The sequence below is a fragment of the Lutjanus erythropterus genome, chromosome 9, assembly GCF_056507025.1.
Source record: "Lutjanus erythropterus isolate fLutEry1 chromosome 9, fLutEry1.hap2, whole genome shotgun sequence".
NCBI classification, from domain to species: Eukaryota; Metazoa; Chordata; class Actinopteri; order Lutjaniformes; family Lutjanidae; genus Lutjanus; species Lutjanus erythropterus.
In genome coordinates, this window is record NC_139325.1 from 28,903,627 (window position 1) to 28,920,167 (window position 16,541).

Below are 16,541 nucleotides of genomic sequence, written 5' to 3' on the forward strand. Positions count from 1 at the left end.
AGACAGACACACAAGACACAGCCGTTTCACAGAGGAGTGAAAGTTTGGTGAGAGGAACTTCATCAAATCGTGTCAGAGTTTGCCAGCAGCATCTCACCAACAATACAATGTGTGTACAGAACCATGACACAGATGCAAAAACACAGCTGGAAATGGAAAGAAATGTACTGGTAACTATTTCTAGCCTGACTGCCAAAGAAGACATTGTTGACTGTGTTCAACTTTGCATACTCCTCAGGCAAAAATAAAGTGAATGTGCAGATTTTTATCCAAAAAAAAATATTTCAAGCAACCAAACATTCTGAATTTCTGACTTGTTTCCATGATAAAACTCTTTTTAAAACTTGGATGATTTTTAGAATTGTCGAGGCAATATTTGGCCATTCTCATCCATATTAAGTATCTCCAAGCTTATAAACTAGTTTGTTTTTAATGAGCTGTTAATGAGTTGTTTTCTAAATGTATGTTCACGTTTGAGGACAAGATAAAGTGACATCAGTTCATAACAAGGAGGACCTGGAGCAAGGTTGTTGTTTACCTCTGCAGAGCTGTTTTTTGACCCCAGATGACCTCCCGTCTGCGCTAAACGAGACCAAACTCGCTCCCAGTCATGCAGGCATCTGAGGAGAAACGGTGTCATTTACGGTGCCGGAAGATGCTTCAGTGAAGACGACATGCCCCTGAGCTGAGGTCAAGCCGAGCTGACATTCTGTCTCAGCGTGTCGCGGGCAAAGGACATTTTGCGTGGGTGATTCATCATTACGGTTATTTACCAGCACATTTTAGATCATTCATGAACTTTGTCCCTGTGGACTCATTTGGAGCAAGTAAATGCTGACATGAGAGTCTTGGTGATGCAGTTTGCAGATCGAGAGCTTCTGAGTTAATAAACAAGTAGACACTATTAAAATATCACTGAAAGGTGTTCATGTAAAAATGCCTTAAAATTGTTTACTACTATTTTAATAAACTATTGATTTTCACTATAAATTCTGATAAAATCTGATACATGGACAGTAGCAGCTTGATTGTCCCCTCAGCACTGTGACTTTCAAACAAAGTGGAGCATTTAGGAGCTGAAGACCTTGATATTTGGGCCTAAAGCTAAAATCAGAGTGAATATTGGACTTAAATCCATCAAATGGCCAGAAACATGACTCTGAATGAAAGTCAGTGTTGCTCCACGTCTGACTGAATGTGTAAAAAGGTAACTGTTTGCTATCATTTTCACCATATAAACTTTATAATGTGATTATGTTAATGTTGCATTTAAAGCTTGTTGCACTGCAGGTTTAACACTTCACACCAGATGATACATACACACTCCCAAATACACACTGGATGTCTTCACATATGTGTGGACAAAATGTTGTCATGATCATGTCTGTGTGTAGACACTTTCTTACAAACACATAAGTGGTGAAACAAGTAGTATTTTACAGTTGATCAGCAGATAATTAGTCAGGGAGATTTTCTCTGCTCTTCTTTTTCTTCTGTTTGTGTTTTTATATCATCGTAAGGGGAGCATTTTTTCGTTTTGCACTGTGTGCCTGACAAAAGCGATCAATTCGAAGACCTCACCTTGGGCTCTGGAAAAAGAGTTACAAGTATTTTTCAATACTTTCTCAACTACATTTTAAATCCACTAATGGGGAAAATATCTAGAGATTAATTTTTAATGAAATTTGAGTGTTACAGCTGCACAGTTACCTAAAAAACAGAACACAATAGGAATCAGTTGTGGGTAGAGTACGGAAAATCTGCGATGAAGGCACACCAATTTCAACAGCAAACAGACCAGCAGCTGCAAGATAAGTTCAAAGTTTGCAAATGAAAAATTAACATAGCTAACATTAGCTAACTAACTACATTTTTAATTGTGTGCAACTGGGGATCTCAGTGTTTTTGGGAGGTACAGCAGCACTTCATCATGTACTGTAACTGTTGTCTTTAGCTTTGGGTACAAAAAGTGTGGCCACATGTTGTGAGGGAAGCTTTGTCTTGTTCTAGTTTTGCTCATTTATCATCACATCATGTTCAAAACACAGGTTGAAACTTGTAGAGGTGCTCCTCAAATGCTCCTTTTAGAACAAACTAGTAACAAAGGTATAAATGGTAAAATGTAGTCACCTACGAGGAAGATTATTGTCTCAAAGTATAGAGTAGAAGTATAGTTTAAAAAAAAAAGAAACTCATTCCTTAAAAAATACTTTTTTACTCTTGTGTGGTTCTTGTAACTCGTCATCCTCACCTGATTGGAACTTCCTAGATTCACCACAGGGAACTCCTCTGCACCAAAGCAACTCTAAGCCATTAATACCGGAGTTTGATTCTAAAACCACAAAAGTTGTACGAAGACAAGTATGCTGAAACAGAAATGTTTATAATTGATGCATTAATTAGCTCTGTTAATGACCTCATCTACATAACTGAGCGTTTAATATATCAACGTGAATCCAGTGGAACATCGGGCAGCCTCTTTTTTCTTGTCGGCAGTTTGGGAGCAGGCAGCCTCCAGTGCCGCTGAGACAAAGTGAAGGATGTGCCTCAGTCAGCAAGGCCAAATACAGTGGGAGGTATATGATGAGAGACAGAGGCAGGCAGTTACACACAGAGTCGGGAAGAGTGAAGATGGACTGGAGCGGGTTGAATAATAATGGCAGAGTGAGAGCGCAGCGAAGTCCCATGAGAGCCGAGCATCATCATAGACGACTCGGTGGGGAGCTGCTGCATCCCCCAGGAGAGAGCGAGAGACCTGTGCACACAATGCTGCTCTCCTGATTGTGTGTGTGTGTGTGTGCGCGCGTGCATGCAGGTATATGAAGGAGCATCAAAAGACGACAATCTGAAAATAGACAGATGCAGATAGACAAATATTCTAGCATGCAGAGGATGTGAGTGGAAGAGACGGCAGGGTGATGGGCTGGGTTGTAATTCAGCTATAATTTATCATCCTGGCATATTTGATTAATTATTCACCAGGCTGTAAATTTACAATTTAATGCATTTAGTGGAGATGTTTATGATGTGGAGTACGTTCTCTATTTTGTATGTGTACGTGTCTCTTTGACGATGTTTAAGAAGACGTTAGCTGCTGATTAATTACCGGATTTTAAAGGATGAGCGTTATCAAAGAAATAAAATGTAAATCACACCTGATGAGATCCGAACCATTAGCCAATAGTTTATCTTAATGCTTTTCTGCTTGCACCATTTAATCAAGGTTTATTGGTCTGAGGTGGGAATAGGTATTCACCGAAGCATCTACCCCCAGCTTGTAAAGATGCATCATGGGACTGTAACAAGAGAGAAGCAGTCAAGTAAAAGAAAACGAACTTGATGTATCTCGACTGATAATTATTACCGTCTAATGTCTGTCAGTTAAAATGCTATTTGAAAAATGAGAAACACTCACTTTACATTTCAAATTACTGCCGCAAATAAAGGCTTCGGAAAAAGAGACACGACTCCTTGATGTTTTGATTGTTGCTGAAAAATTAAAGGGTGCTGCTCACTGAAGCCAACATGAGCTCTTTTTGATTAGTTTAATTATTTATTTAATATGTCATTAGGGTGGGTTCAAAGAACAACATTGAAATGGTAACACCATTCTCTTATTAATATAATGATAGATGTCTATTGAAAAAAAATTTAATTAAAGGAATGGTTTGGATTTTTTTAATGTGGGGTTTTATGAGGTGCTTATTGATAATCAATGCATTACCAACAGTAGAAGCCAGTCAACTGCTTGTAGAAGAAGAGAGGAGCACCAGCACAGAAGCTAAGCAATGAACTGCTGTGGACAGGGTTCACCGAAAAAAATCAGTGTCAAGTGCAAGGTAAAATTACTGATTTCACTGACACACACGCAGTTTAGTTGGCTTGGAGAGAGAAATTTGGCTTTAATAACAGCAGTTCCTGCCTGACAGCGAAGTCAAGTGGTGGAAATATTCTAAAAGTTACATAAACTTTCTTTTTAAGTGACTAAAATACATTTTGTTGCTGACCCTGTCCACAGCAGTACATTGTTTAGCTTATGTGGATTTTCACTCCTGTCTCATCCAACTCCCACAAATATAATCTGTCCCGTCCCAATCTCGGAAGAATGACTCCTGTCCCATCGTGCTCCGGTCAATCCAGTCCATACACATCATGCACTGGACGGGATGGCTGCAACCAACCACCTGTCCTCTCTCGTCTTTTTACTGTCCCGCCTCATGATTAATAGTGAAACTGGCTCCCATTCCACGGGAATCCTGAAAAAATGTCAGCTTCTGTGCCTCGTACAACCCAACATTAATTTTTTTATCATATAAGCCGCTTTTCACAACAGTTTTCTAAGTTTCAAAGCAATCTTGAAAATGCATATATCCATAAACAAAATTATGTAATGCATCACTATGCTCTGCAGCCTTATAGGCCAATCTATTTTAATTCTGCTCAAACAATTGAAGAATACAACATTCTTATCACTCGCTCTTTATAGCTAGGTTGATTTCACCCACCTAAATATTGAGCTGCGTAGGCTCATCATTTGTGAGTCCCCCTTTTTTTTAAATTGGCATGAAGTTAAGAGCTCCTGTTCCACCAGGGAAAGTTGTTTAGCATGCTCCAGAGGTTAGCGGTCATTAACGCTAATGTCAGAGACTGCTCTCACAGCTTGGACGCTGATCAAGACCATAATTACTGTACAATAAAAAAAAAAGGAAAGCAGCCACAGCTTTCTGCTCTGTAAGTAGTTGGGTGTAGCCTTGGAAAACTCCTTTCAGCAGAGGCAGCAGCTTTAAGTGTGCAGCATGGTAGACTGACGGAGATTAGAGTTGCAGGATCTAATTGGTCCCTTTCATGATTTCTCCATGTTAATTAGCGATGTTGAGTTAAATCACAGCCAGTAAGTGTGCATCACCAGCTCTGGTAGGAGAGGCAATCATCTGCTTAATATTTATCCTTGGCTCATCAGGCCATTTTTTTTCCTGTCACATCAGCCTAATTTGGCTTTGAAATGTGGGAGTCAGTCGAAAAACCTGGATTGCAGCGTGCCGAGAGTCATCTGCCCAGTGACAATGATGCCTCTTTATTAGCAGTAAATCATTACATTAGTGTCTGAGCAGGACACACCACTGGGCAACAGTCTAGTCGGCTCCTTGGCACGCAGCAGCAGGGCGGCCATGCCAATCAGGCTCATGTCCCAAGCAAATCTGGGCTGAATCCGACGGCAATCTTTGCCACGTCTGTCGAATACTCATCTACAGAGAAACCAGCATCAAACACTGTCAGCAACATTGCATTGTGCTGGTGAAGCAGAACACCTACAAGGTACGACAGCAATGTATCCAGCGAGTCATTACACTCATTAATTAATTTTCTTTTCTGCCGTGGCTCCTCCTGCACAACAATTACATCATGTCGAATGATTAAAATGCTAATTTTTCTTCTGATATCATGCATATTTTTAAATACTTAAACGCAGTATATACTGAATACAGTGTTTTGAATCATCTGCATATTAGCTGCATCATCAGCAATGGAAGTAATGATACCAAAAACTTAAGGTATGATAATATCACGATTCATGTGCCATGAATTGTCTTAGGCATCAATCAATCAGGGCGTTTCATGTGTCACGTTCTAATAATTCCCACCATCCAACAACTGTGCGGTGAACACTGGGGTTCCCTTTGACATTTGCTTAAAGGAATTTGTTTAGGGTATAGCATTTGCTTCTGTACTTGTACTGATATACTAAATTAAAAGTTCATAATTTTTTGATTAGTTGTATATGGCAATAACAATATATGGTTGTCACAAAATCCTACAGCACACCTGGACACCAGTGTGCCTCAGCACACCATTTGGGAACCACTGTAGTACAGTATCAAGTCCTTTTTTATTATGAAATCACAATATTTGATATATTACTACATCCCTATCATTGCACGTTATCAGGACCCACGTAGGGAAATCAAATGTAGGTGATTGCCAGTACATCATGCAGCACTTTAATGCTTTTAATGCGTATATTTAAATAAAGCTTTTGGGAATATATTATGGATTTATTAGCAGGTTAGTTTTTGAAATTGTGCTAAAATCACATATCTGCTCTAAAAAAAAATCTTGGTGGTTGGTCCGTTTGCTTTCACATCACAAATGGCCCACAGCAGAGTTTGGTGTTCGGTCTGCATTAAAGTTCAATTTACAGTTTTCACATCAGCTCAAACAAACTGTACTGAGCAAGCAAATGCACCAAAAGGTTTAGATATGAAAGCACCAATAAACTATACAAGCAGCAAGGGAGATTTACAGTCAAATCAAGTATTTATAGTAGATCTCAAATTTTTCCCCTTGGCATCAGAGAAGCTTCACATCTAATATGTTTGTGTTAGTAAGAGGTTGTTTGTGCTTTAAAACTGCAACACTGTAATCCAAATTTGCTCGTGCTCTTGAGTAATTATCCCTCAGAAAGGCTTTTCACTCACCTTCCACTGCAGCATGCTGAGAAATGGCAGCCGGAGAAACTGGAGGCAAGGTTTCATCTTACTGGTGGTGGTGAGAGCTTCTGTGTTTGCTCGGACAACCCCATGTCTCCTAATTAGGTCCTCAGCTCAGCTTGAGCACCGTGAAGAGAGACAAGGAGAAAAAAAGAGTTGAAACAAGTGTTATTCACTTTACCTGATTTCTTTGTCATGCTTGCAGGCGAGCAGTTATGCTTGATGCACCGTGATTTAACGTGCCTCGAGGAGCAGCTGCACAGTTGAATTGAACTCGGTACTGAAGCATTTAGCTTCTTAGGGGGAATGGATTACTTTCGCAATTGCTTTGTTTGGGATAAATCTGGTTTTAGGAATCTCTTATAAGTTTCAAGACTCATCTATATTTAATTTGCAAGAAAATTAAACATAAAACCTACAAATGAATGCTAAAACTGTATCGAATTATATTAAATAGAGATGCCATCAGCAGTCATATTCAGACTTACAGCTACGAGGAACTTTCATATGTTGTTGATTTTTTAGGCCCCTGTGGACAAAATCAGTGGAGAGTGTCCACCACTAAAACCACAAAATATGACTTGAAAAATAAGATCAAATTAGTTTCATAACCATTTAAAAACTCCTTGTACCAGCTTTAAGATGCAGAAATGGTCAAGCATTAGCACATTGAATGAAACTGAATGACTTATGTGACATTTCCTGTAATTGCCCCTGATCTGCTCTGCATTGATTTGTTTTGTCATCATGAATATCACTTTGTGCTTTCAGCCAGTTGGAAATATCCGTTTTACCATAAATACTGAGGAACGTTATTAATCACAGAAACTGAAACAAAATAACGCATTGCTGTTTTTCCCCTTTTTGACGTAGCTTCATTCGAATTATGGAAAGAAAATGAGATCTTGCAAATGTGCCTGATGTTTGTCAAATTAACAGCTGCAAAGCCTTAATCGCTTTACTGTACTAAATCATAAAGTGACTTACATGTCATCAGAGGAAACAGCTAAGAAACAGCTAAGTTGAAATACTGCTGTGTTTCATTTGTCCGTTCTGGAAGAGGACCTACGCCCTCTGTAGATACAAACAGCTCATTCTGAGGAAATAAAAACAAAACAATTCATATTTTCAGATGCTTACATTTATGAAAACATACTTATTGTATGCCATTCCTGCCATATTATGCCAGTAGCTCCCCCTAAATCTTATACCCTTAATCAAAAATCTGTATACATTGGTCTCTTAATCAAAAATCTGGACAGTGAATAAAAACAAAGTCATTTATTTCCATTTTGCACATTTAAGGGGAGCTTTGGGAAAAGCTATTTGATCTAACCAGCCCTATAGTGAGCCTTAGAGTCACATCCAATCTGCTGTGCGGTTATTCCACTTCACCTTCTGTGCAGTTACAATAAATGCAGAATTTTATATATAGAGTCTCAGAGGACTTTGACATTGTTTTTAATCTCCTGTCTTGATGTCTTGCTCATGACGTGATGATTGAATCGATTTATGTCAGTGTGAGTTTAAGCTGTATTGTTTTGTGTACTTTTTCAGAGCCCCGGGGCTCACTTTTTTTAGTTGATTTAATGGAGATGCAAATCTCAACCGATGCCCCATTTGCACAGAAACAATGTGTTAGTTGTTCCTGAAAAATACATCAGATTCAAATGAAAAAATCAGCAAAACCCTTTTTAATAGAAATCATGCCTGCAGGCTTGTTTTATATCAAAATGCACTCTGCTGGATCTTCAAATATACTGCCATGCCATGAATGGAAGTTTATTCAAAGCTTGCTGAGTTATTTATTAGGCCTGTATTGGAAAGTTTAAAGCCTGATTGGCAAAACCTTTGTCAGCACTGCTTGTCCTCCTTCAGTGCACCTCCTACCTGTCTTGCTGAATGCAACTATCACAGGTGATAAATAGACACTCCGTCCCTAATCACTGCCATCGTAGTGCCATTACTGAATAGGCCACTCATTTCAGGGTTGGCAAGACAGCGCAGCTTGGCCGCCCTGCCAGAGGCACTGGTGCTTTGTCTCAAGAAATGTCACCCGCCATGGGATGAAGCCTGCACCTTTGCTGTACAGCAGCGCTGCTGTAATTACCTGCTTTATAGAGTTACAGAACAGATGACAATGCATGTTAAAGGGAATAGCTCGACTTTTTGGGAAACATGCTTAATCGCTCTTGCCAAAATCTCTTGCCAAAAGTTACATAAGAAGATTGACAACCACTTTCATGTCTGTAGCCAGCAGCTGGTTAGCTTATCTTAGCATAAAGACTGGAAACAGAGGGAATCAGCCTGGCTCTGACTGTCCAAAGATAACTAAATCTAACAGCACCTCCAAAGCTCTCTAATTAGCACGTCATATCTTGTTCGTCTAATCCCAACAAAAAATGAAGTGTGAAAGTCATGGTCTTCATGCTGCTGCTTGCTACAGCTTCATATTTACTGAACGGACACGAGAGCTGTATTGATCCTCTCATCTAACTTTCAGCAAGATAATGAATAAGTGAGTAAAATATTTGGTGCCAAGCTGGCGACATTTGGAAAAATCTTTGTAGAAATAATTTGCTGACAGCTTCTAACATGTTCATGATTGTTGATGCCAAGTATTGATTTACGTTAAGTACAATAATACAGAATGGGATTAAGTATATAAATATTTTAAAGAGAAGATATCTCTATATATAGAGATAAATGATACCACTGAAGAGATGCCAATGACTCTCTGTGCTATTACAGAGTGGAGCTAATTGCCCTCTCTGGCACCAAATTACAGTTTCCTTATCATCCACACTTGAGATAGCAATTTCCTTCTCAATGGGTCTCCAAGTCAATGAGTAGCAGTCTGCTTTAACCTTCAGCTAACATAAGAGTCAGTAATTAGGGTGACATAGTGAGACACATGCAGATTTACCTCTTATTTCATATTTCATTTAGAAAAGAAGGAGGACGAATACATTAAATGTTGACAAACAGAAACAACCACTTAGTATAAGTACTCTTTTCATTTCATGGTGGCAGCATGAGAATATTAGATATTTATGTGCAAGTTTCAATAAGTACCATAAATACACTACATTTATTTCTGATGTAAGTGAAGGGTTCTCAAGAAATAATCATTATCGGTAGGTTGGTTTTCCCACAGAAGGTCTGGACAGTTTGGGTAACATTGAACAAATGGAGGCTGGATAAAAACTATTGAGGGTGGTTTGGAATTAACTGTACTCCAGTACCATACAGCACCACAGCCGTGTCATAATTTTACATCCAAATGTCACAGAAATTTTAACAGACTTTCCAAAAATCAGAACTAGAAAGTGAAAATTAATGCACCTTTCCATCCACAACTTGTATGTGGAGATTAGGAGTTGGGTGCATCAAGATGAAGAATTTATTCGTTGAATCTGTTTCCACTGTCCTTTGTTGCATTTTGTAATACAAAAATTACATGAAAACTTTTATTTTGCGTTTTTTTAATGCACAAATTGAAAATGCACATAACAGGTGGATGGAAATGCACATATAGCCAAATCTACTGCATTGCATTCTCTTCTTCAGAGAAATACTAATTTTACTCACCAGTTATTTCCATTCAGTTCGCTCTTTCTTTCAATAATTTCTAAGGTCCTGTCTGTAAAACCTAATATTTTCCAGACTGGTTTTTTCAATAGTTCAGGCAAATAAAGGCCCAGCCACCAACCATTATTTGAAAATTTATGGAATATATTTTCTGTCTAATCCAGTGGTTCTCAGACTTTTCTGCAGAGGTAAAAAAAAAAAAAAAACTCACCCCACATTTTTTTAACAGGGGAATCAACTAATGAAAAGGATCCACCATAGCATCAGCAAACCCTTATCTATGTTCCACAAGGAGGCCCCAGTTTGAGACCAGCTGGTTTAATCTAATAAGGGATTTTACTGTCAAGATAAAATCTAGGACTTTTCTAACACAGGGTAGTATTCAATTTAAACTTCTAAATGACAAAATGAAGAGGAGCAACAGATGACATTTCAAAAATGTACAGCAGAGAAGTTTCAATGAAATTCTACTTGAGCCACTCGACCTACCCTCCATTAATCGATATTGCCCTTCAGCTGTGAGAGACAAAAGAGGAAACAAAACACTGTGGAATGTGATTACATGACTTTGACTTTCTGGCCTGACTTTTTGAGACTGGCCTGGCTGTTGACTTTGGAGAGGGAATCTCCACTTCAGCAGGAATAAAGAGAGGAGGGAGAGTGTGCGGAAATGTCAGATCGTCAGGATATTAATAGTCTTTTTCAGTGAAAATGACAATTGCAATGCATAAATTGCCATTGCCCCTATTTGTGAATCATATGATAATCACAGTATGTCAAAATAATAATAATAATAATAATAATAATAATAATAATAATAATAATAATAATAATAATAATAATTATTATTATTATTATTATTATTATTATTATTATTATTATTATTATTATTATTTATTTATTTTATTTTATTAATTTTTTTTACATATTGTGCAGCCCTACTCATATGCAGAATTTCACCTGTCTTTATGTCCATTAACAGTCACAGAACATGTCAGTGCGCTCAAGAAAGACGCTGAAATCCTCCATTATGAGGAACAATTATGAGTGCAGACTTTGATTATATATTTCTGGCTTCCCTCTGAACTACACCTGGCAGTGAGGATGTTGCTAATATTGATGATTTGATGTTGGCAACGAATCCCGATGCTTCTTTATTGGGTTTTCATCCTTGTATTATACTGACACTGGCTTAGGAATACACTATAATTTCCTGATGTTGGATAATAATGTTAATCAGTCAATCAGTAAAGGTTTTGTAGTTCTGTCACATCATCTCCTGGCAACCACATGTGCTGTTTGTTACGGGAATTCATTGCAGAAATGCCCTTGTGTGAATGGTGCCAACATGCTGTAAAGTAAAAGCCTGATGAGGTTGTTTGTTTCTTGCCAAATTTAGATTGCTATAGCTCAGTTAAAAAAACAAAAAAAACAAGTCAGGTATATTATATATAAGGTATATAATATTTATGTTATTATCCACAAATCCTGTGAAAAGACCAAAGCCAACAAAGAAACTGATCTTACTGAGGATGTCTGTCTGCATAGCCAAAGTTTGATGAAGCCTTTTCCTCTCAACTGTTGCTGTAAATACTCACCAGTGTGCCAAACTTGTGACTGAAGTCCTTAAAGAATGGACCATTTAACTCCTGTTTAAGTGATGTTTACTGAACACTACATTATTTAGCTGTGAATGGAAATAACTAAGTATCCCCTCCAGACATGTACTGTATTACTCCTGTCTGTGACACAGTTTCACTCTGTCTTTCACGTGGCTTTATGCCCCATCAGGCAAGTTTCAGAAGAAGTGCCTCATTATATTGAGATGATTTTGTTGATTTCAACCTTGCTTTTTATGCTTCTACCATGAGTAAGGAGGCTATGTAGTTAAAAAGTAAATTTTCTTGTCTGTTTTTCTGATCACGAGTCTGCACGGGGTCTTTTGAAAACTGACCAGATTCTCTGTGTTGTTTCTGTGTACAACTTCCTGTCAACTCGATCTGTCCTGTGCAGATTGACACGGCATCCGTCAAAAATAAACTCGGTGCATATTCTCAGCAGAGCATAGTGGCGAGCTGCTTCAAGGATACGCTGAGGTGCTTCTGGTAGAATCACAAGCATTATGCAGAATTGCCACAATCCACACCAGTGGCCACGACACAGCTGTAATACGATGCAACAATGTCCAGTGAAATCAAGCCGTTACACAAAGCTGTTAGAAAAAATATACAAGTAGTATGCTTGGAACAGTAATCTGTGTCTGTTATGTTTTTTTTCTACAAAAGAACTATAATTTCACATTAGAATACTCAAAAACAAAAAAGTCCAGAATCTATGAATATGCAAATTTAGTTCTTTTCTAAAGTTTAACTCCTGGATGTAAGAAGATGCCTCCTACTTCACTGTAAAGTTAATTCTCAGTGTACAGTATTTGCATTTGCTTCGACTTTCTGTATCACACTTGTATAAAATGTAAATTGGAAGAGAACTGACTTCTAAATGTGTTGTGATGTCACAAATCATACTCACAGGCCCACCCCACAAACTTTCAGCAGACTTAGTTTAGTTTAGTTTATTTAGTTTATAAAGGGACAGTGTGCGATAACATTGATCTGCAAGAAATGAGAGCACGTTTGCACCAGATTTACTGAGACACTAACTTCCATCTGTGTCCTACAGATGAATGTGAAAACAACCATCTAGTGTCAAACTCTGGACACATACCATTCTGAACAGTCGAGCTCAAACATCCAACTGTAGGAAGAAGAATAGAATTATATTGTTTTTAGAGTGTTTTTTTTTTTTTTGCCAGTGACCTGATTACACACCACTGAGTTGCCACTTTTGACAATAAATACAAGTCTGGTGTTGCTCTTTGAATAGCTGTTTCCAATCAGCACCTTCAGAAGTGAGACTAAGGTTAGAAACCTTTTCCAGGTTTCTCTGGAGCCTCACTGAACCTGCAGTGGCTGAAGTAGCAGCTCTTTAATCAGAACAACACAACACTGAGGTATTTTTTAAAAATGTTTTTTTTTCTGTTGTCTCCACAGGTGTAATCAAAGGTGTAATTTATTAATTGGCGCCTCTGGTTCTTGTGGAAATAAGTCAGAAATATTTGATGCTTATAATTACTCCTCCTGTATTTCTTAGACCTGTTGGAGCACCAGATTTTTCTCTGTGATCCACCAACAACATAATAATTTTCTGTGTAGCCAAAAAAGTTGTTCTGCTGCTGCTGTTTTGATAATTAAAAAAAAAAACTTGGCTAACTGCCCCTTTCCAGCAGTAACAAAATGTTTGTGTTGACTATAAATCATGCTGAGTGAACAAACACATCAGTCACAGCAATAAGCTGCATTTCAGTCTGTTACACATTAGTGTGGTTATATTCACGTCTCCATGGGCTGAAGTTGTGGGTGGTACCAATATAGAACCATTCCAGTCATTCCATTTTTACTTAACCCACTGTTGAGGTTCCAAGCAGCCTGAGCTGATATTAAAAGGTGAAGTTAAAACGCGACAGACTCTGATTTGCAAGAGAGAATCTGAGCAACCACAACTGTCTCCTCGTCTTCACTCTGATGTAGGATTTCCCAAACTCTTCTGTTTTTTCAGCAGTTATTTTTTTTTATCTTGCTGTCTGCAGCCTTTTTCCAAAAACAGCTTGTCATCATGTTGTAACCACCTATCAAAAAGAAACAACACAAAACCTGTGCATACCAGGTAGGGAGTTTCTGGTTGAGTGGTTGAGAGAGAGCAAGAGGCAGAAAAGTGACAGCGAATGTGAACGGAGCAGAAGAAAATATTAAGTTGTCAATCTGGCAGTAAATGTACAGTACAGGTTTCAGTGTGTTAGTCAGTAAATGCTGCAGCTTCTCATGACTAAGAAGACTCCTGTCAGTTGTTTCCCACCTGCTGAAAAATTGAAAGGTGTTCAGCCCCAGTATCACCACCACCTACATTTAAGAGTGCTGTCTGTTAGGGCTGGACATTTAATCAAAATTTTATCAAAAATGCAATTTTACCTACTGCAATTTCATTTGCATGAGAAACAAAGTTTGTTCAGGACGTCTGGTGATCCTAACTCTAAGTGTTTGGTGGAAACACAGCTATAGGTTACATCACAGTCAACAGATGACAAGAAGCCAAATTAAGGCCACAGCCACTCACGGCGTTTCAAATGTGTTACATCACCAGAAAGTGTCCAGTCTTGTTATCATACCCATGATTCACAGAGACTTCACAGTTTACAGTGTGTGATGTGAAATACAGTTTTACCTACACAACTGGAGGTCTCAAATAGCAGTTACTGTTCCAGCTGTCCCAGTTATCAATTACACTTAGAAAAGGGCTACTCGATACGGTGAAAACTTGAAATCATGATGATATGACATTTTTGGGGGTATTTACCAAACAGTCATATTTTCTTATATCTGGAGAAGATTTGTAGACCAGGACATCTCTGCTGCACTACAGTACTTCATTATAATGTTTTTTGTCACACATTTTTCTTTTATCAAAAACAACTGCAGATTCTGCGATTTGGATATTGCACTCTGCCATAATGCAGTCCGAGTTTCCATTAAAAAAAACATATCCTACAACCTAAGTAATAAGTGTTTATGATGACTACAGTGCATTATTATTTTTCATAAACACCACTGCGCTGCTTTACCGCTGACTGAGGCCTTGGCTGCATATGACATTTGACAATGTGATCTCTCTCTCTTGGTTCAACAGAACGGCGAGGCATCACTCTTTGAGGTGAACATACGTTACGTCGGCGGGCTGCTGTCGGCGTACTACCTGACAGGAGAGGAGGTAAGATTAATAGATGTCTGTTATGCCTCTACTTTAGTGGGATCTGCTGCTTCCTTTATCCCCAACCAGCCCTGCAGTTTGAATGATGAACAGGCTGCTTCTGACTGTGGCTGCGTTTGTGTACGTCTGTGTGTGTGCGTGTGTGTGTGTGTGTGTGTGTGTGTGTGTGTGTGCTTGTATCACCAGTGGCCACATTTCCCGTGTTGCAGGTTTTCCAACCAAAATGATATTGCTTGCATAACCAGTATACATACGGCTCATTGTTTTCCACTTGAATTATTTTCTCTGGAAAAAATAAAAAAGTACTTTGGTATTATATATTTATGTTTTCATGCATCCAGCAGTTAACAGCCTCGCTGTGTTGCATTGTGTTATGTGCTCTGCTAAAGCTGGATGAAAGCTTACACAGTTGAGATATAAAAGAGATTACACTTTATGACTCTGGGTTTATTTTAGTTGAAGAGCTATGGTGCAACTGCAACAACAAATTGTGTTGAAATGCTTCACTGCTCTGATTTGGGTCAGACAGCCTTCTTCTCCACTCACCAGTGCTTTGGCTTATTGTTATTATAGTATTTTGAGCTGTCCGGCATCCCAAAATGATGGACAAAATCTGATTTCTCTGAAATGGCATTAAAGTAATGATGAAAGTAATTAAAACTGACTATAACACAAACCTGTTAAGTTACCCAGGAGGGTCCTGTGTTTCTGTGTTCAGTACAGTTTTTCCCCTTCCATTGTTTTTTTGGGGGGAAAGCCATCCACCCAACAGCCAGGCAGCATTTTGTGCTCTATTCAGACACGGAGCCTTTCAAAACTCAGATCAAACTGTCAGACTAGGCAGTGTTGATCAAATATGGATCAATATTATGTTACTACATTGCCTTTTTTTCTTAATTAAAATTTTTTCCCAAACATATTTTAGTGTGCTGTTAAGCTGTTTTATGAGAAATATTGTGAGCAGGTGTAAGCCTAAACTGAAAGTATCGATCATGAAGGTCATGCCTGATGTCCTGTTAAGGGTGGGAGCAGATACGGTGATAGAATAAGTTTGTCATATTGCCAGTCTTGGTCAGGAAGGTATTCCCATAGTTTACACACAATGCTTTGATCATTGTCCATCTGTCCATATCCACACTGTTGTGGTGGCAGCTGGCCCAGCATGACGTCCCTCTCTCCAGCAATGCTTTCCAGCTCTTCCACCTCAGTTGGATCCTTTTGATGCTGCAGTTGTACAAAAACTGCCATACCAGTGAGCTGACCTGGCCTTTTTTTTTTTTAATCTTGACTCATTTTGCACACTGTTGTCTCACGTGTAACTCCACACTGTTTGTCAGGTGGCGACGAGGCAACTGAACAACATACCTGGTAATGACTGATTTCATGGTAGTTTGCATTTAATGCTTTCAAGTGAATCCATCGGACATTTTATCAAACTACTTTCTCATTGCTGTTGATGACATGTCTATTGGTAATAAATATAGCTATCATTTTGTTGCCCAGGCCGAACCAGATGGCTGTCATTTTGGGTCCAGTTTCCAACAGAGCCGCCGGAAACTCAGATCAAACTGTCAAACTACACAGTCTTGATCAAATGTGTGTCTTTCGCTGCCTCACCTGTTAGCCGCCCAAAATGAGACA

At 38.7% G+C, this 16,541-nt stretch overlaps 1 protein-coding gene across 2 annotated transcripts in view; it reads left to right on the forward strand.

Moving 5' to 3' along the window:
- The window catches only part of LOC146321770 (mannosyl-oligosaccharide 1,2-alpha-mannosidase IA), a 275,021-nt gene that overhangs the window by 167,567 nt on the left and 90,913 nt on the right, over window positions 1–16,541 (forward strand). For both annotated transcript variants that reach the window (XM_084727045.1, XM_084727046.1), the window contains exon 4: window positions 14,820–14,900. In XM_084727045.1, the coding sequence (XP_084583171.1) occupies window positions 14,820–14,900 (81 nt within the window). The remainder of the gene's footprint in view (window positions 1–14,819; window positions 14,901–16,541) is intronic.